At 41.0% G+C, this 20,192-nt stretch overlaps 1 protein-coding gene across 6 annotated transcripts in view; it reads right to left on the bottom strand.

Annotated features, from left to right (window-relative positions):
• Positions 1–283: 283 nt before the first annotated feature.
• The window catches only part of pde5ab (phosphodiesterase 5A, cGMP-specific, b), a 54,482-nt gene continuing 34,573 nt past the window's right edge, over positions 284–20,192 (bottom strand). For 4 of the 6 annotated variants that reach the window (XM_074622974.1, XM_074622976.1, XM_074622975.1 and 1 more), the window contains exons 9-22: positions 16,980–17,088; positions 16,814–16,898; positions 15,864–16,039; positions 13,313–13,372; positions 10,313–10,459; positions 8,669–8,794; positions 7,699–7,793; positions 7,497–7,584; positions 5,794–5,894; positions 5,110–5,187; positions 4,713–4,776; positions 3,634–3,708; positions 2,224–2,307; positions 284–1,999 (exon numbers count right to left, since the gene is read on the bottom strand). In XM_074622974.1, coding sequence (XP_074479075.1) covers positions 1,880–1,999; positions 2,224–2,307; positions 3,634–3,708; positions 4,713–4,776; positions 5,110–5,187; positions 5,794–5,894; positions 7,497–7,584; positions 7,699–7,793; positions 8,669–8,794; positions 10,313–10,459; positions 13,313–13,372; positions 15,864–16,039; positions 16,814–16,898; positions 16,980–17,088 — 1,408 coding nt within the window. In that variant the 3' untranslated portion in view covers positions 284–1,879. The remainder of the gene's footprint in view (positions 2,000–2,223; positions 2,308–3,633; positions 3,709–4,712; positions 4,777–5,109; positions 5,188–5,793; positions 5,895–7,496; positions 7,585–7,698; positions 7,794–8,668; positions 8,795–10,312; positions 10,460–13,312; positions 13,373–15,863; positions 16,040–16,813; positions 16,899–16,979; positions 17,089–20,192) is intronic. The other 2 variants (XM_074622977.1, XM_074622973.1) reach the window with 1 other exon arrangement.

The raw sequence follows: 20,192 nt of genomic DNA, 5'->3' as shown, positions 1-20,192 counted from the left end.
TCTGAATGCACTGTATTAGAAAGTTTTAACTGTTTCAGCAGTGTTTTTTTTGCTCCATGTGATTGAGTGTGACTTTAAACTAAGACAGCCCTGATATATTCTGAATCATTTTAAATGGAAATAACTTCTCACCAAATTTCATTCCATAATCAGATTTCCATTTATAAAAAAAAAAAAAAAAAAAAAGTAAAACTAACACCCTCTTATAGTGGGGAAGCATTAATGGGTGCAGAGAGATGTGGACAAATACAAACTTTTTTTTCTTTCTTTTAATTGTGAATTGGTCCTATTTTATCACAAGGCAGTGGAAACATGTAGACCCAAAAAAAAAGTTTCAAACAACACAAAACAATACATTTCCAAATGTCATCTGAAAGTTGTTCCTAAGAAAGGTCCTTCAAAAAAGCAGAGATAGCATTTTTTCAAAGTATGAAAACTACATTTCCTATATAAAGAATTGTGTGCTCTTGACAAAAAGGATGACCGTACAATATAGAAACTCTAATAAATATATAAAACAAAAATAAATATACAATAGTTAAGACAATGAGTGAGAAAAAATCTTACAAAAGACTTAAACCCTTATAGTGTGTGTTCTGTGAACGAAGACATTTGACAAGCTTATTAAGATTATTGTGACAGTATATATAGTAAGTACATTATCTGTATCCCCACTGTACTGGTGCTGATCCCCAGGGATCTACGTCTCACCATTCAGTGTTGCCCTAAAGTTCACTACCTGTGAGAGATAATGTTAAGTGAGACTTCAAGAAGTCACTCTGTGCAAAAATAAAAAATGGCTATTGTAATAAATATAGCTTAGTGCTGACTCTGACTGATTCTCTCTGGTGAGCGACAGCCATGAAAGAATGGTGACGATAGGGAGACAGGTCTCATAAAGTTTAGCGAAATGAGCATGACCTCTGAAACAAGGATTATGTGTCATGAGGGGACAGTGGGGAGTTTTAGCTAACAGTTAACTTAAAGGTGCAGTGTGTAGGATTTGGTGGTATCTAGTGGTGTGGTTGCAGATTGCAACCAACTACTACTACTACTTTAGGAGCAATGGAAGTCAGCTGGCGGCTGGCGGTAGCACGGTTTTGCACTCTGCGACTCACGTTACCAAAGTTTCACAAGTGTGTTGGAGAACCACGGTGGCCTTCGGGTAACGTAAAAACGTGAAAGGCTCTCACTAGAGCCAGTGATTGGTTTGTTTGTTCTGGGCTACTTTAGGAACATGGCAGACATCGTGAAAAGGACCCGCTCCCTACGTAGATATAAATGGCTCATTCCTGGCTCACAAAAACACAACGATTCTTAGTTTCATGTGAACTAATGAAAACACAGTTATGGATATTATTGTCAATTTCTGCAAATAGATCCCCCGAAATGTTGCACACTGTTGCTTTAAGATAACGTAACAATCCCTTTAAGGTTTTATGTTAAGGGATATGATAACTTGGGTCTTATTTTCATAGTCTTTTGGTCTTGTTCAGTGATGCTGCCACATTCCCAGATCTGAGTAATTAACTTGGTGAGTTATTATTAGAGATAGGAAGGATGGACAAACCTATACAAATAAGACCAAAGTTGTAGGAAACTGTAATTATTCTGATTGTGTTAGAAAAACTCTTGACATAAGTTGGGACCTGAACCTGCTCAAAGGTTGGTAAAGTTGAAGGCAAGTGTATCCAAATGTAAACCAAATCTAGTGCTTTTTTTCCACCAGATAATCTTTTCTTGGCCACCTTCCATTCACGAAGCATCTTATTTCTCCTTTTAGTTATCATGCTAATTTCAAAACATTTTGAGAGACCATGTCAGACAGGGCGAACCCTGAAAATGTGTGTTGGTTGAAAAAACCAAACGGTTGTTGGAATCACACCAAGCCGTTAACCAGCCCCTTCTCACACTCCTCGGCCAAACGCTTCCAATTCTGCCGGTTTTTCTGACATCCTTCCAACAACGGGGAGCAGCACTCCGACATGCCAGCCAAGGTCTGTGGCGGTGACAAAGACATTTTAACAAGGGCATGTTATGGGACTGAATGAATCATGAATGGATCATTCAAGGGAATGAATGAATCTTTCCAGCAAGCGGGAAATAATAGGATGAATGTCCACCATTGACCGTGGCAGAATGCCCTTTCCAGCTATTCATTGGGTGCAGTGGTTTTCCAGAGACAAAAACAGTAGTCACAGCAAGTTAAATTAGTTAATTTACCTCATATAACTGAGTGCAGATGGCATCAATGAAGGACACCTGCATGCTGGGAATCTTATCTCTTTTCTCACGATTCATCAGGTCCTAAAGTGAAAGGATAAAAAATAAAAATAAAATAAATGTAAACCAAATGAAGACTGCAAAAAAGGTTTGCTTTCAATTGTTTGAAATGACAACAATTTTCCATTTCATTCAGTCTCTTGATGAAGTTCCTCTGGTAAGCTATTTCAAGGAGCCACAGCTACTGACAGCAGCTTTTCCAAGTTTCTAAACGAATAGGACGCTCCCACATGATTCCAGACATCTCATGATTTTAAACCAGATTGGAGATAGGTCTGGTTTCATCATCTATTAATCATGATAACTGATAACTGGTTAGTTTCTCTGCATGGACAAGGGTAAGGTAAGGTCATGTTTATCATCCCAGAGGGGCAATTTGTTGCACAGCCAGCAGTAACGCAATCATCACACCAATCAGCGCGCAAGCAATTCACACCAATTACATAGTGCCTCTCCCGCTAGGTAATTTGTGGGAGAGGCACAGACAAATTGGCAGGAGACTGATTTTGAGAATGATATAAGGTAGAGAGCAACTGAAAAGTTGAGTCTGGGTGCAAATTGGATTCTGGTGCGGTTCATTTGTGGTGTGAAAGCAAACGAACCAACCACAGGATTTTCTGATGGCAGATGTGATTTTAGCAATAATCCGTTATTAATCAAAGAACATACTGTAAATATACACAGAAGCATTAAAGTCCTGCTTAAACTTCTGTCAGTCACCAGAATCTCATTTCCCAAAAACTGTCCAATCAGTGAGTTACCTGTCCTCTGGTTCGTTTGTAAAAAGTCAGCGTGAACAAGAACTGGACCAGAACTAAAATGCAGCAATGTAAAATGTTTTTCCTTGGTCCGGACCAAACAATCCTAGTGTCCATATAACTAAACTGCATTCTCAATTATGTTTCAAGGAAAACGTATTTTCTCCCGGATTACGGTCGCAGTTTTATACCGTTGTTAACACATAGTTAACATTGTAAATTGAAACAAAACAAAAAACGCAACCAAACTATTTTGTTTTGTTTGGGCAACAAAACTACTTGGTTAGGTTTAGTCCAAAACATCATGGTTTGGCTTAAAATCACTACGTTTGTTACGTTATTAAGTTACCGACGTAAATTAAAATAAGTTCACACGGGACACAAAACGGCTGTCTCCGTCATCCACCACGTCAAAAACATACATAATCAGCAACAAAAATATGTTTCCCTCCCTCCCTGCAGTTTCATTGTATGGGAATGTAATTTTTAGGAGGCAGGGCTGAACCAAATGAACTGAACTACAGGTGTGAAAGCACCCTTAGAGAGGTTTTTGTCACACAGAATAACCCCTGAAGAGACACACTGCACTTACACTGGGCTCGATGTTTAGCTCTCGTCTCTCCTTATCCCCCTGTTCGAAGAACTCCGTGGCTACCAGCTCCGCAATCTGCGTCAGAGAGAAGACACTGATGAGTTCAAATCAAATCTTTAACCTAAAGCATGTCGATTAGAAAATTCAATGGACACTCAGGTGATGAAAATACAAAGAACATGACAAAAAGAGAACACATCAAGGACTTATATACACTTAACAATATTAACAATTTTAAGGTACGGTATCCAATACACTAAATTTAAAAAGAACATGAAGTGTCATGACTGATTATGGTTGAGTTAAACCATTCTTAAACTAATGGTTCAAATTGCATCTGACAACTAAACGGGAACTCCTACGTTCAACTAAAGAGGAAATAATCTCCCCTTTCGTTTTGGCAGATGAGAGTGCGTGTTTAATGAGAGAACATATTTGCATGTTTACTTCCCTGAATGTTTTTTTTAAGGTGTCACCTGAGGACAGGGACACAGCTGTTTTTATTAATGAGCACTCACTTGTCAACACACACAACCACATACACACACATACATAGAGTGTGTGTGTGTGTGTGTGTGGTTCCTAACGAGGTGCAGACTAATGGAGGTCAGCGGGGAGATGAAGCAACAGCTCTGAGATGAGCAAGGAGGACGAAGATGTTTGTGAGTGAAAGACAGAGGGAGAGTGCTAATAAGTAAATCGAGTGAGAAATGGTAATATGAAACACGAAAGAGAGACAAAGATATGAAGTGCTGCACAGTAGAAACCTTTAAGCATGTTGCACTTCAGGCCGCGCCCCAATCAGTGATGTCACAGCAGGTGTTCCTCATTAGTTTTCCAAAGGGCAAAACATCTGCTGTGAAATCACTGAATAGGGTGGAACCTGAAGTGCAACATGCTGGCAATTCTCAGCCAACAGACATCAGATCAGCAGCTTTCTATCATCTGTCATTCAATAGAGACTTAGCCAATGAAAGAAGAAGAGAACAGGGGAAACTGTACACTAGTGAAGACCAAAAACGGAAGTTCAACCAACACATACAATATAACACACAAGAGGGACGTGTGGGATGGTTTACCCTTTTTTGCACTGGCCAGGGCTTTGTGATGGCTGAGATGTCACATGCAGTCATCAGCATTGACCTGAAGGGGGAGATACATTGACACACATTGATATTCACTCCTCCACACCATATAGGCTATAGATAACAGTCAACAGTAGCTCCTCATAGCATGAGGGCACATCTAATCATTGTCAGTGACTTCATGGTGCTGGAAGTCAAACAGGAGTATATTCTTAAATTAATATGTTTTACATTTTGGGAAATACACTTATTTGCTTTCTTTCCAAGAATGAGAAGATTGATATCAATCTCAATCTAAATCTCTTAGTGACTTTTCTGCTAGATTTGACCAGAAAGTCACTTAGTTTAGAGGCACATGTTTCGAGTTTTGGAGGACTGGTGCTGTACTCACCTCAGTAATTCTTTGTGCTGTTCGTCCTCCCAAACGAACTGGCTGTTCTTGGTGAGCTCAAAGAACTCGCCACGCCTCCTGACAACACACACAGCAGATAATTATCCTCATACCGTATGTAAACTACTTATCTCCTCTACCACCCACTGTCTAGACTGACAGAGGGATTAGATAAGAGCTGCAATCACTGAGGTAGATGCATGTGAAAAAAAAGAGTGAAAGAAGGAAGAGGTAAGCGTGTAGACATCTGCACAAATGTCATATTAAATCACTCCATTTCCTCATTCACAACATCTCTTACTAAAAGGCAGGAAAAGGGTATCCAATATAGGCTCTATATACCTACACAAATATACTATGAACTGTGCTTATCTTTGACCTGTTAAAATCTATTATTGCTTGGTACTTTTTCCTGCCACCTTACCTTACACCAACATTTTTCTTTTCCAAAGTCCACCAAAACATAACTGTGGATGTTGCATGTTATTCAACTTTCTAGTCCAATGCACCAAACTGAAAGACTTACAAAAAATACAGTTTGAACACATAACCCACCCCTCAAAATACTCCTAAGTATCCTCCCTTCTCTTCCCTTTGCCCAAATGTACTTTTCGTCCTCTGTCTTCCCGCTCTCTACCCCTCTCCCCGTCAGATTTCCATCTGGGCTTGACGTTTGGTACCTACTTCATGTACAGCGCCAGGTCAGTGGCCAGAATAGCCCTCTCGATCATCTTCAGAGTGGCCTTGTACTCGTCCAGAGAGAGACCGCTCAGGATCTGGTTTCCCTGGAGATTAGAGAAACAGCAGGAAACAGCTCTGTATGTTATTTAATGATTTACACACACATACAGTAGAGTTCATACATGGAAGTTTGACTGTGTGTGTACACAGAGTGAGATAGCAGCCCTCTAAGGAATAGATACTATGTACTGATAGTGTTGACCGCAGTTTGTTCTGCGATAGACCACCGAGGGGTTGCCATGACAACACACACACACACAGTCAAACAATTAAATCCAGTGTTGAGTGTTTATAAGCATATTAGTTAGACACGTTATTCCATATCCCTTCCATTTCAAGTGCTTTTAAGAGTGTGTGCATGCATGAATGCCTTTCAGCCTGCGTGTGACATGGTTTGCAACAGTGTGTGTGTGTGTGTTTGCATGTGAATATGTCTGAATGCGTCCAGCAGCGGTGGGGTTAAGTGGTGCTGTGGAGTTGGGAGTGTATTTAGAGTTTGTTTTGAGGCCATAAAGATGAGAGCAATACATTTTATTGGGCCATCAGAGTGTTCTCTGGTAGGCTCGCAGCTGGAAAATGAGCAGAAGAGGCTTAATAAATAAGACGGAGAGATCCGGTATCCTGCAGCAAGACGGCAACAATATTAAGGCCTGCAGTGAACATCCGCTACCACGACCATCGTTTTCCCCGTGCAGAACCCACTAGCAACTTCAGGTTGAAATGATTTGAACTGCAACCCAGTTTGAGATGTGCTGAAGTGCTTTCAGCCTGATTACAGTTTTATGTGACATACACATCACAGATAACATTGTTTATATAAAGGCTTACCCTGTAAAGCCTCTGTTATGAGGCTTTTTACGAGATTATAAATTACAAAAATGCAATAAAATTGCTTTTATCTAACTGGGTTTAGAGATTTCTGCCTCCACCAATGCAGTTGTATGTTTGTGGTGCTAACAGAATTGCAATTTTCCATTTAAAGAGTGAACACTTGTCTTTGGAACTACCTTCTACGAGAATAAAAGCCTATTAAAACAGTTGACAGCGTGTGGGGTCGGGCGGATCGATACAAAAATATCAATACGTCTCGTACATTTAGGTATTGGCAATGGATTCTGGCTTCTGCAATAGAAAAGGCGTGACCAACTTTTAACTGGAAACCGGAACATAAACAGAACGTCTAGTAGTTGCTGTTGTAGGATCACGGCAGATCTGTGAAAAACAACACTGTGCAGATGTTGAAATAATTTCTAAAGGCTGGCAGGGAGCCGTGTAGGGACACCAGGAGAGGAGAGGGAGATGAAGCGTCTTGAAAGCGTCTGTATACAGAATCAGCTGCAAGCGGTGAAAGGTCAACTAATGTCACGTTTTGCATAGCTGTGATGAGGATGAAATCCGGATGTGAAAAGACATTTGCCTGATGCTTTTGTTCCCTCTGTCTTCCTGCTACTACACTCATATCCATGATGATAGTGACAGCTCTTCCTTTTGCTACACTCACATGTAACTGTAACTCAGACAGCTGGTCCTTTGAAGCAGCAGCACGATGTTATTTCTATTATCAGCTATAGTAAGTATTTCGTAATTCGGGAATGATGGGTTGACTGGAAAGCTTCCTATGTATATCTGTGAGTGAGTGCACCTACAGAGCTGTTGAGGATCATGAGGCACTGGTCGAAGTGGTGATGCTCCATGGTGGAGTGGCAGTAGAGCTGGGCCAGTGGGTGGTCGCTCCTGGACACACACACACACACAAACAAGATGTATGAAACACACTATGAGTAGATACAGTGTGCTCCCACACATGCATATACAATCATACATATTGCTTTTGCTCTCCTATTGTACCTCTGTATGTAGGAGTTGTTGACTCCTCTGTGGTCCAGATCGTGGCACAGAGTTGCAATCATCAGAGCGAGGACCTCCAGATCACTCAGGTTATTCTGTCAGGAGACAAACGAATGGATTAAGTGAAAGGAAAGGGTGGGAGTGAAAACACACACACACACATTACATCCACATAATGGCAGCTGGTTAACAGATGACAATCAAACCAAACAAAAGCCTCATAGCTGTGTACACTTAGTGCTGTTGTAACTCTCCACACATTGCTGGCAGTGTGGGCGCTCAGCACGGCGCCTGGAATGGACAACACAGACGTTTCTGCATATGGCACAACAGCTTTTACACCGGAGCGTAGTCGACACTGATATTTCCAGACTGCAGCTGCTGATAGCTGCCAATATTTTATGCAAAAAATTATGTTTTTGTGTCACAGGAACCACTAGTATTCAGGGTTCTTAGGGTATTCTTAGTGATGTAGGAGATTTTTAACCATCCATTATAGGTACAAATCATGTAAATTAACATTACTGCCAACTAAAACACACTATAGGCTTTTAGGTTGATTTTCTACATTGCATGGTAATGCAGATGTAAGCGAGAATTGTGATGCATTCAGGGAAGCCATTTGGGATGTGATACTGTCTTGTTTATCTATGTTGAATTCAATGCTTTTCAATAGCAAACTATTAATTCTTGGATGCATTATCAAAAAGGCGATAAATTGTTCAATGCAATGCATTTTTTTATTATTATTATTATCAGCAAGTTCAGTTCTCCAACTGAAACCTCTGGCTGTCTTGAAGGTAGGGAATCATTGATATGCTTTGAAAATGAGTTGCAGTGAAGCGTGTGACATTTGTAGATAATAAACTTAATGATGCAAAGTAAGTGGTCCTTTAAAGCGAACATAATAGTAAAACATATTGCCTTTAACAAATCATCTCGTCTGAAAGCAGTGATTGGCGACACCGACCTGTAAGCGTCCTGACTTGAGGAGGGTGAACATGCTCTGAGCGGTGTTGAAGGCGTGTCTCCAGTTGTGATAAGCCACATTCTTCCTGTAGTTCTTCTTCACGCTCAGAACCCAGTGGCATAAATTCTGAAGAAAAGAGAAAGACCAGGAAAAAAAGATTTATCCCCAAGCTTCACTGCATGTCAACTGGTTTTGGTAATTTGACTAATTCATCAGTAATTTTTCACCACTAAAGTACAATATTGAGTAAGACAGGTATGGCCCCTGTCACAGAATCTAGTTCTAAGAGCTTTATTATAGAGTGCTATTGGAATGAGTCCTAAAACCTGGAAATGAGTTAGCACTTCCTGTTCCCTCGTCTGGAAGTCAATGTTTTTTTTTAATCAGTCAGACTCATTTAGCTGCGAGATGAACTGTATGACTAAAGAAAAAACTACAAAACCTACATTATAAGCGGTGCGCAAAATAACAGCAGTAGAAAGAAAAAGTGATGAGCAAAGGGATTTTACTGTCAAGGATGTTTGCCGTTTCTGAAATTGAAGACGCAGCACGCTGCCAGCAAATCAATGCTCTGTGCTTTGTTAGTCTTTGCTACACTACATGTTCTTCCCGAACACACCAAAATGATGTTTCATTTTCTTTACATGTTGATCTTAGATTATAATGAATGACTCTCAACATTAAATATGTTAGGATAGTAATAAAACATGTTGTATAGTTTAACCCCCCAGGCTGTGTAATGCTCTGGGGTGGTCAGTGTGTCGGCTCCCGGTGTGAACGTCAAACTGACAGCTGGGCGCTTGCTGGAGAGCCATAATCTCCTCCAATCAAAGGCTCTCTTTATGAGGCCTCTCTTTCCGCAGGCACTCCGGAGGTCAGCCACCAAACAGACAAGGACCTCTTCACGTAGGAGAGCGTGCTGAGGACATAAGCCAAACCCCGCCAGCGAACCGGGCGGTGCTGGCACCGGACGAGGAGAGCGGTGAGTCTGACGGACGGCGGCAACGGAGGCCGAATGTGTGAGTGATTTTTGGAGGGAAAAGTGTTTTTAGGTGTGTGATGGCGTTGTGTCTGTGTGGTCTCTGAGTTAAGGATGCAGCAAATACACAAATATCAACTCACTCACTAAATGCACTCACTCATCATCCAACACACACACACACACACACACACACACACACACACACACACACACACACACACACTCATGTTCTAATGGTCTAATGCTGCTGATAATGAGAAGCACATTGTTTTCTGCAATGAATAAAACAGGAAGCTGCTCTTGTCTTTTTTCCATGACATGTACTGAGAACAACAACAACAACAAAAGTCATGTCAGGACAACGTGGTTTTGTGGTTCTCATGATACCCCTTCATAATAATAATAATAAAGCCTTTGTATATTATTGTAATGTAATGCAGGCACGACCATTTGGTTCATTTATATTTATGATGTGTGTATGTAGTTCAGCTTTTATTCTTGTTGTTGCAAACATAAGGAGTCCAGGGGCGCGTACTGCAAAACCACAATAGTGTGTTTTCCAGCTATATGGGCTTATCACGGCTCACTTTTAACCCGGGTAGATCACCTTCAACACAGCCGTGTAATAATCTACTTTAATATCATCCCGGGTGAGTTCTTACCGTGTACTTCATCTGGAAGTTTTGGACCAGGTTGAGGTCGACAAACATACGAACAGTAGCCAGCGTGGTTTCCGTGTCCGACAGGTCAAAGTCACTGAAGCTGAAGTCCAGGAGACGCAACGACTGGGCTGACGGCACTGTGGCTACCTTCAAACACACACACACACACAGAATTCAAGGAGGCTTCAATGATATACAAGCATGAATATAAAAGTGTCTGTATTATTTAGTTGGACTTATCACTGGTAATCATTTCCCAGATTCTTAATTTAATTCTTATTTAGATTTATACGGCAAAACTGACATAAAAAGAGCTGCTGCAGTTACAGTAGCAGCTTTAACTTGCGCAAGTATGAGGAGCTTTCATCCCATGATGTGTAACACATACTGTACAGTACGTGGCAGTCTCTTGGGTAGAATGTACCCGAAAAATTTGAGCCCGTGTCCTAGATACCGAGTGACACATGGTCTCTCTGGCACCTGAGGGAGGCCACTTAATCAGGTCGAGGCTGTTAGTTGAGCCACTTCACCACCACAAGGAGAGGAGGACAGAACAGCACCTTGTGAGATGTGCGCTCATGTTGCTGTCACTGTTAAGGTTATAGCTGTGAAAAGATGGGCTGCACTGATTGGTTGATATTTGGAGAACTGAAGCCCCGGAGTGCTGAAAACCAGTATGGGATGATTTTGTAATTAACACATGATAAGACAGTCTGGCTGCGGGGATATAATGTTTAGTGTAATTTGTGCATAAAGCCGGAGGGCTAATCATGCGAGAGAGTTCGAGAGAGTGAGTTCCCTCTAATTACTGCTTGTAGGCTGATAATATAATGTGATGATCATTTTAACTTCTATTACCTTCTATTATATCTAGTCTATTAACATGCATCAACGAGATGTTATTCTAGATATTCACTAAAAATAGATCTAAAAATAGATCCAATGAGACCAGAAACATGAGTGGTCAGATGATCAGACAGCTTATAAACAAACCAACAGGTGGATCAACCTTAACTGGAAAAAAAAAAAAAAATAAAAAAAAATCTGGTCCTCTCTCAAGGTTCCATGGTGGAGAGGAGGTTGTGTTGCTCTGGCTCTATCTATCTGGCATGGAGAGGAGGTCATGTTGCTCTGGCTCTATCTATCTGGCGTGGAGAGGAGGTTGTGTTGCTCTGGCTCTATCTATCTGGCATGGAGAGGAGGTCGTGTTGCTCTGGCTCTATCTATCTGGCATGGAGAGGAGGTCGTGTTGCTCTGGCTCTATCTATCTGGCGTGGAGAGGAGGTCGTGTTACTCTGGCTCTATATGTTTGGCGTGGAAAGGGGGTCGTGTTGCTCTGGCTCTATCTATCTGGCATAGAGAGGAGGTTGTGTTGCTCTGGCCCTATCTATCTGACGTAGAGAGGAGGTTGTGTTGCTCTGGCTCTATCTATCTGGCATGGAGAGGAGGTTGTGTTGCTCTGGCTCTACCTGTTTGGTCTTAGACTTTGTAACCTCTGAATAAAGCGATGGCTAATCTGGATAAACTACAACTGTTGTTTGCTTGTTTACAACTGGTATAATCATCTGATCGCTAGTTTTTTCTTGTACCATTGGACCTATTTTTTTTTTTATTTAATATACTAAATCAGAATGTTAAGTTGCTCTTAAATGGAAAAAAGAGTCTGTTTTGCAAGACTACGTTATTAGAAAGAACCCGGGGGTTAAATGAAACTAAGGAGACAGTGCTTTTGCCTCAATAGAGTCACAGCTGCAGAGAGGTCTGAACTGTGGAGGAGACAACCTTGTAGAGACTTGAGGGACAACTAGATGATGAATACATCAAAAAGCTTTGATTGAAATATGGCGAGATAAAATCTAAAATAACCACTTTGTTATCAACCACTTCTCTACAAGACCGTCTGCTCAACAGCACAGCATCACTGAGCTGCTGGCTACAAAGATCCTATGACCTTGTTAGTCTGGTTTTCTGCATATTACAAACGCTGCCATGCCTCCACCCAGCTGTGTTCTATTCACAGGAAAGTGTTTGTGCACGAGGACGGCTTTGAAACACTTTGAAAAGAACACACCTACAAGTGGCCTCCAAACCCAGAGATAAAATGCAACACAGCTTGGTCTCTCTTTGAAACTTTGCAAACATCAGTGAAAGATGTGACGTGTGTAATTTTATCCACATTCTGCCACTGCAAACTCGCAGAATGTGCCTCAGTGATTTTTAAAGTACTCTTCTTTATCTCTGAAAAATGTTGTGAGCTTTGGAGGTCCTGAAGTACATTTCAGAAAACTGAAAAAACTAAAATGTGTTTTTTTTCCTGAAATGTCAAGTTTTCTTATTTAAGTTTTCTGAAAGATATTTTCTGAAAAATTGTGTTTTCTGAAATATTGTTTTATCAATTTGTAACTTAGTTTTCTTTTTCTTCATCTTAAAAAAAAACCTAAAACATCTTTTCTGAATTTCTTTTTTTTGTTAATTTGTTTTCTGAGATGTCAACTTTGCTAAATACGTTTCCTGAAATGTTGTGTTTTGCACCTCAAGCCACCGTTTGTCTTTTAGGAATGGGATAAATTTGCTTCTCTCAAAACTTGGAGCTCATTAGATGCACACTGGTAATGCCTCACTTACGTCATTTTCATTTTCCACTTGTAAATACCGATCATATCTGAGTCATAACTATGACTAGGAAACACTGATTTTTCTAAAGGCTTCAATATATCTTTATTTGCTCTAAATAATAAGTGCCTGAACACCTAATCTCATTTCAGCCAGTCCATTCAGCCATTTAGAGTTGCTATACTGGCGCTTGCTTGCTAATTCAGCAGTGCGGTGTTGTGTTACATGACTGCTTCTCATCTGCACAAACTCTGCTGCCTCTGACCCTGTGTGTCCGCAATGTGTCACTATGTGCGTTTATGGCTGAATAATCCATGCAAAAGTGGGAACTATTGTTCATGTAGAGCATGTAAGTGTATATTGTGAAATTAATAAATTTTTATTTACCGCGGTTACCTGGAGTTCCCGCGATTCTTCCTCTGCGGCGGAGGCGTGATACGACAAGACCTGGAACACACAGAAACACACACACACATATAAAAACACATATGTTGACTTATCAAAGACAGGTGCAACTAAGAACATTATTATATGCGGCATGGCATCGCGGTAGCTGCTGCACCAAACACAGAGTTATAGGCTGAAAAAGATCTACAGTATGAATCTGACTCATTTGGGAACAGTAAAGAAACAAGAGCGCTCTGATGCTGTGATGCTGTCAAAATGACATGCAAAGCTCAACATAAACAAGCTTTTGACAGGAAAGAAAAGAAATAAAACAATCAAACATGTCAGTTGAGAGAAAAATATGAAGAAGCCATCATGCTCTTCAGTTCATTGTCAATACAGCAAGAGAGCTATAGAGAACAAGGCAGTGGCATTATGGGAGTTTCATTTTCGGAACAGCAAGTAATAAGAAAAGAGAAAATAATGAGTGAAAAGAAACACAGATCATGTTCTTGATAATAACTATTAATCATAATATAATAATAATAATTACATCCTCTTTTTGTCACTACTTTCCGCAGTATTTTTTCTTACTACCACCTAAATTTGGCATCAACAGGTCCTTTTCACGAAAGACCTTTTCACAAATCTCAAGTGTCTGTGTTGCCTTGCAGGTCCCTGGTGAGCAGAGCCCATTAGTGCAACTAGGAGCACCTGGCCAGGCTCCCAAGGGTGCTTAAAATCTGGGTGTTGCAGTCTCTCTCTCTCCTTCTATTCGGCACCACGCTCTCGCTCGGTTGGCTTCGGCCGCATTATTAGTTTTACCCCATACAACACCTTCCGCTATCTTCATGAATCCTGTCTAGTTTTTAGGTTACATCAGCGACATAAAGCTGTAGTTAGACACAGTGGCAGAGAGAAGAGAAGAGAAGAGAAGAAGAATGGTCCAGACCAGTTGGAGTAAGGCCTGGTTGAACTGGGTAAAGTAGAGGCTGCTGGGTGGCAGAGGAGGCGGGCGTCAGCTGCAACCGAAAGGAGACGTCACCTCTGAAACCCTGAAGCTGACAGCTCCACTACTGACAACAGAAAGTGTGGACGGTGTGCATGCACCATGTGTGACCGAACGTTGGAGAGGAGAAGTACACGAGACTGAGTCAATTGTGTGTGTGTGTGTGTGTGTGTGTGTGTGTGGGCTTGGTTTTAATGACTTTGTGCTTTTGTGCCAGCTGTGAACAAAGGCTGAAGGCAGGAAAGTGTCAGCTTGAAGAATCCGCCTACATAGTCTCATCACTGTCACTCACACACCCACAGATAGCTCTATTAGCGATGCACACACACACACATTGTACTTTTCAATGCTTTTATATTCATGAGGACCCTCACTACCATAATTCAATCCCTTGTATCTAATCTTAACCATCACAACTTAACGCCATAAACACACTGAGTTCTGAAATTATATATTTTTGGTTTTAATCTTTACCTCTTTGTTACTGGGTATTACCTCTGGTATAGTGATTTATTACATATAATCAGTATTTGTTACATATTTATTATTGAACAGTAATTTACTGTCAACATTAAATCATACAACGTAACAAATTCTAAGGAGAAATTACATTACTGTCAATCGACTAGAATATTTAATTAATCTCAAATTAATCACACATTTTTTATCTGTTCAAAATGTACCTTAAAGGGAGGTTTGTCAAGTATTTAATACTCTTATCAACATGGGAGTGGACAAATATGCTGCTTTATGCAAATTTATATATATATATATGTATTTTTGGAATCATTGGAAATTATTTTTAGTTAGGGAGCTCAGTCACTGTAATTAGGTTTTCAGGTTTAATTTTATCATGCTGGATCTTTTTAGGTCATACTGTACATTTTCTGTGTTAGTTATGATGGCTTTGCCCTATAAAAAGAATAAATAATCAGTTTCGCATATCTCTAAAAATAAGTTTGTTACATGTTGTGCTTAAGAATTCCCTCGACTGGGCATGATGTTTATTAGATCGGAAATGTCAGCGGCCTAAAATATGACAAAACCTACTTATAAAACAAAGGTCTCTCTTTTCATTTGAGGCAAATAAAAGTCAATTTGAGAATTTTTCTGACATCCCACTTATCTGAATAAAGAAATATGTGATAAATGGACTTGCATTTATATAGTGCTTTTCTAGTCTTCCGACCGCTCAAAGCGCTTTACACTACATGTCAGCACTCACCCATTCACATGCACATTCATACGCTGATGACTGTCATGCAAGGTGTCAACCTGCCCATCAGGATCTAATATAAATACTCATTCACACACCGATGGTTCAGCCTTCAGGAGCTATTTAGGGTTAAGTGTCTTGCTCAAGGACATTTCGACATGCAGACTAAAGGAGCTGGGGATCAAACCGCCGAACCTTCCGATTAGTGGGCTCTACCTCTTCACCACTCCCGCCCATAATGCAATAAATGCCACTCCTCAAGCTCCAAGCATTATTTGAAACTATGACCTGGGTCTCAGTATCCAGTCTGTGTGTGTGAGGCTGACCTCCAGAGTGACCTCTTGTTTGGCCATGGCTCTCTCCACTGTTTCGTACATCTGTGTGTTCTGGATGCCGAGACCGCAGAAGATGGCAAATGCCTCCAGGAACTGCTCGTCGTTCCTGTTGAAGGCCTTCACGCTGCCTGATGCTTCGTCCATCTTGTTCACCAACTGACACACACCTGCACAGACACACACAGAAACACAAATATATAGGTCCTATTTTTGACATGGGAAGTTCAGTACACATTATGCTTCCAGTTCAATGTTGCAGCTGGACTCAGAGCCTGTCGGAGGGCTCTTTCAGCGCCGCAAGCCAGCGCTGCAGTAACGTAACATACAACTTAGAGTGAGATACAATTACCAGTTTTTGTTGACACCTGGACACAAACTTGCACCTTATAAGGACACAGAACAGAATATTGCATCTCTAATGTATTCATGGGGGACGGACGTATTTCGTTGTAATACACTGAGTTGTTTTGATCAGGACTCTTAAAGGTCGGAGGAGAGGCTTCCGAGGACCCGTTTGATCACCGAGGGACATCCACGGTCATTAATCATCTTCATGGCCGACTAATGGAGCTGCTATCAGCTAATTATGCTGATGATAATCACAATGATGGGTGGAGTGGCGGGACTATTCATGGATGGATCATAAAAGTGGTAATGCTATACGCTGGCTTAATGTGTTCTCAGACCTAGGATTTAAGGTTGTTAAAGCATCTAGTGGTGATGTTACATCAGGAAAAACCACAGAGACAGTTTAAGTACTGAAGCAATCTGGGAGTAATGTTCACAGCGATCATCTCTCTCTGGCTTCTGCTGATATGTGAGGTTGACACCGGCCTTGTCATGTAATAAAAATACACTTAAAGGAACGTGTCAGCACTAACTGCACATACGTCTTGTCTGTGAGAGAGAGAAAGATAAAGAGAGAAAGAGAGAGATCCCACCTATGACTTTGTCCTTCTTGCCATTCCTGATGGGAGTGCAGAGCAAACTCTTTATCTGGTTGCTGGTGTGATCTGGGTTTTCCCTCTGTCAGAAGACAAGAGGGGTTAATTACTCAATTTGGGAAAAGAAAAGAAAGTAAGAAAAGCAAAGTAAACATATACTGACTGTCCAAGGGAAGCGTTGGTCCTTGGTGACGTCTGCGATGTTGAGAGGCTGCATGGTGTTTTTAACATACTGGCCGTACATGTAGTTAATCTGACTGACGTCACAGCCCCTGAGGAGACACACAACAACAATAACAACTTCATAACTAACCATGCATAATGAGATGGAACACCCAATCTGCCTGGATTAACCTCTTTAACCCTGCGGGACCAGTGGGGGTTTGGACTTTAGGCTACTAGAGCACACTGTTAGTTGTTGTCGTTTGGAGGGATGCATCATACACCTCCACAGATACTGTATTCTTTACTTTTTATTTATTGATTGCTGTCTGAATGTAATGAGAATTTCAACAAATAAAACAAAAAAATAGGGCTGTCGATCCATTCAAAATATTTAATTGCAATTAATCGCAAATTAATCGCACTTTTTTATCTGTTCAAAATGTACCTTAAAGGGAGATTTGTCAAGTATTTAATACTCTTATCAACATGGGAGTGGGAAAATATGCTGCTTCATGCAAATGTATGTATATATTTATGATTGGAGGTCAATTAATAACACAAAACAATGACAAAAAATGTCCAGAAACCCTCACAGGTACTGCATTTAGCATAACAAATATGCTCAAATCATAACATGGCAAACTGCAGCCCAACAGGCAACAACAGCTGTCAGTGTGTCAGTGTGCTGACTTGACTATGACTTGCCCCAAACTACATGTGATTATCATAAAATGGGCATGTCTGTAAAGGGGAGACTCGTGGGTACCCATAAAACCCATTTTCATTCACATATCTGGAGGTCAGAGGTCAAGAAACCCCTTTGAAAATGGCCATGACAGTTTTTCCTCGACAAAATTTGGTGTAAGTTTGGAGCGTTATTTAGCTTCCTTCTTGTGCTAGTATGTCAGTACCAATGGATTCCTTAGGTTTTGTAGTTTCATATGATGATGAGCTTTAAAACTGAGCCAGCTAGAACCTAAAAATCGTTGCGTTAATGTGTTTAAGAAAAGAATGGCATTAAAGCGAATTTGTGTTAACGCGTTATTATCGCGTTTGTTAACTTTGAAAGCCCTACAAATTATCTTTTTGAAGAAGCTTACAAACTCTAGTTTTAACCTCCAGGCTAACAGCACTGAATAATGAATACACATCTGCTGGTTAATGAGAGAACTGCAGCTGTGAAGCTGCACCTGAGTCCAGCCCCACCACACCGCCCCGGCTTCAGGTCTAGAGAGCTGCAGCCGTCAGTCACGCCTGTCAGCGCTTAATAAGCCTGTTTGTTGTCTTTAGTCGCTCCAAGTTCAACCGCAGAGTCGGCTATAATACTGCAGGATAAATGATGGAAAATGGATATGTAAACATAACATGAGGTTTGAGGCGAAAGCCAGTGGATTTTGGCTGGAGGGAATATGAGAGTGTGTTAGTGGATGAGAGAAAGAACGAAAACGTGTGTTTCGCTTGGTGTGTGTTAGGTAAAAGAAAGGGGAGAAACAGAAAAGCAGTGGTGGAATGAATAATGTACATTTCCTCAAGTATTGTAAGTACAATTTTAAAGTACTTTGACTTTACTTTAGTATTTTTATTCAATGCTGCTACTTCTACTTCACTACTTTGGCTGACTTTACGGCTTCAGGCTAATAATAACAATGCGTTCTATCCAGACTGGCCTCAACTCTCTCTCTCTCTCTCTCTCTGTCACACACACACACCCTTCAAATGGACATGCAGCACAGTACACGCGTCTGTGCTCGAGTTTAATTACCCAAACAGACTAAACTCCACATTTCCTTTCCCTCTCTCTGTGATTGACTCAAATGAGGCCACAGAGTAGCTATATACCGGCATCACTGAAAACCATGACAGCGCTACGTTGGCTTTCAATTCAGGGCCACAATCAAACTTTAGATCCAGAAAAAAACTCCTAAATTGCCCTACTTTGTCAACTTGAAATGCTCTGCTTGTCATTTTAATGCAAGCCGGATCAACATCGGTTCAGCTCGACTGAACTTCCTGCTTCGGCGAAACAAGACGCCGTGACACTGTAAAGCTGCAGCTTTACGGGTTAATGTCACTATAAAAAGGCATCCTGTGGTTCCAGCCCGGTCAAAGCTAACATCCTGCAAGAGGCCCCTCCCGTCCCGTCCCGCGTTTGGCCCAGTTGGAGCTGCACGTTTTTTGCCATATCGCAGTCCTCCCGGAGGAAATCGCAAAGCACAAACACACAGCCGTATTTAAAGACAGTTATTAGATGTAAACTAGAGGAGAGAGACGGCCATGAGAGCAAGCGGTAGAAAAAAACAGAGACGTTATGGCGGACGAGACAAGATAAGACATCTGGTTTGCGTCATCCCTGACTGTGTTGGGATTTTCTCGACTGACCATTTTCCCTTTCTTTTGCTTGGTCATACTGAGCTGTGTTTGCACACACACACATATATGTATATATATATATATATATATGCTGTGGTTTTAGTGCCTAACAAGCCGCACAGCTGCAACGATAAGCCTATATGCACAAAAAGGTTAAACTCATCATTTATCACCAGCTGCAGTGTGTGAGCATAACAGACAATTGCGTCCCCAGTTCACCCGTCCGGGACAGTTACTGTAGCAGCAAACGATGCTGCGTGTATTGTCGTGGACACATGCAGACACTTTCCCAGTAAAAGTCTCCACCGCATCATTTTCGTTTAGCTGCGAGGTTGTCAGCACTGTATCTGCCTGGCTTAACTCTGTCAGCCCGGCTTAATGTTAGCGAATGTCCGACAGACCGTGTGTGATGGTGAGTGTGAAGTTATCAGCAACCTTATTATAGCTGTGAACGTAGCAGTGCAGTGTGTGCGTACAGTTTATTTGTCGGTGAAAAAATTATACAACTCCTCAAGACCCAAGTCAAGTTCCTGTATCTTGTTTTGTTCTCTCATAATAATCCTCACTTGCTTCTTTAAATATCCTCATTAATAGAATCACAGGCGAACACAGGAAGGACTGGACTGATGCTGCAGTGAGCTGAGATTTTGTCCCAATATTTGACATATATACAAATATTAATTTGAGAAAATTCCAAGTTTCAGTGTATCCCCCAAGATTTGTTATTCTCGTCAGGATGGAGAAGCTTCTTATTCATTATGGGGAAACTACATAACATAACTACATAACATAAACACATGCATACTTAAGTGACATGTGATCTGGTCTCATCCAATCAGGT

The sequence above is a fragment of the Sebastes fasciatus genome, chromosome 22, assembly GCF_043250625.1.
Source record: "Sebastes fasciatus isolate fSebFas1 chromosome 22, fSebFas1.pri, whole genome shotgun sequence".
Taxonomy (NCBI): Eukaryota; Metazoa; Chordata; class Actinopteri; order Perciformes; family Sebastidae; genus Sebastes; species Sebastes fasciatus.
This window is presented reverse-complemented; position numbering and strand designations above follow the sequence as displayed.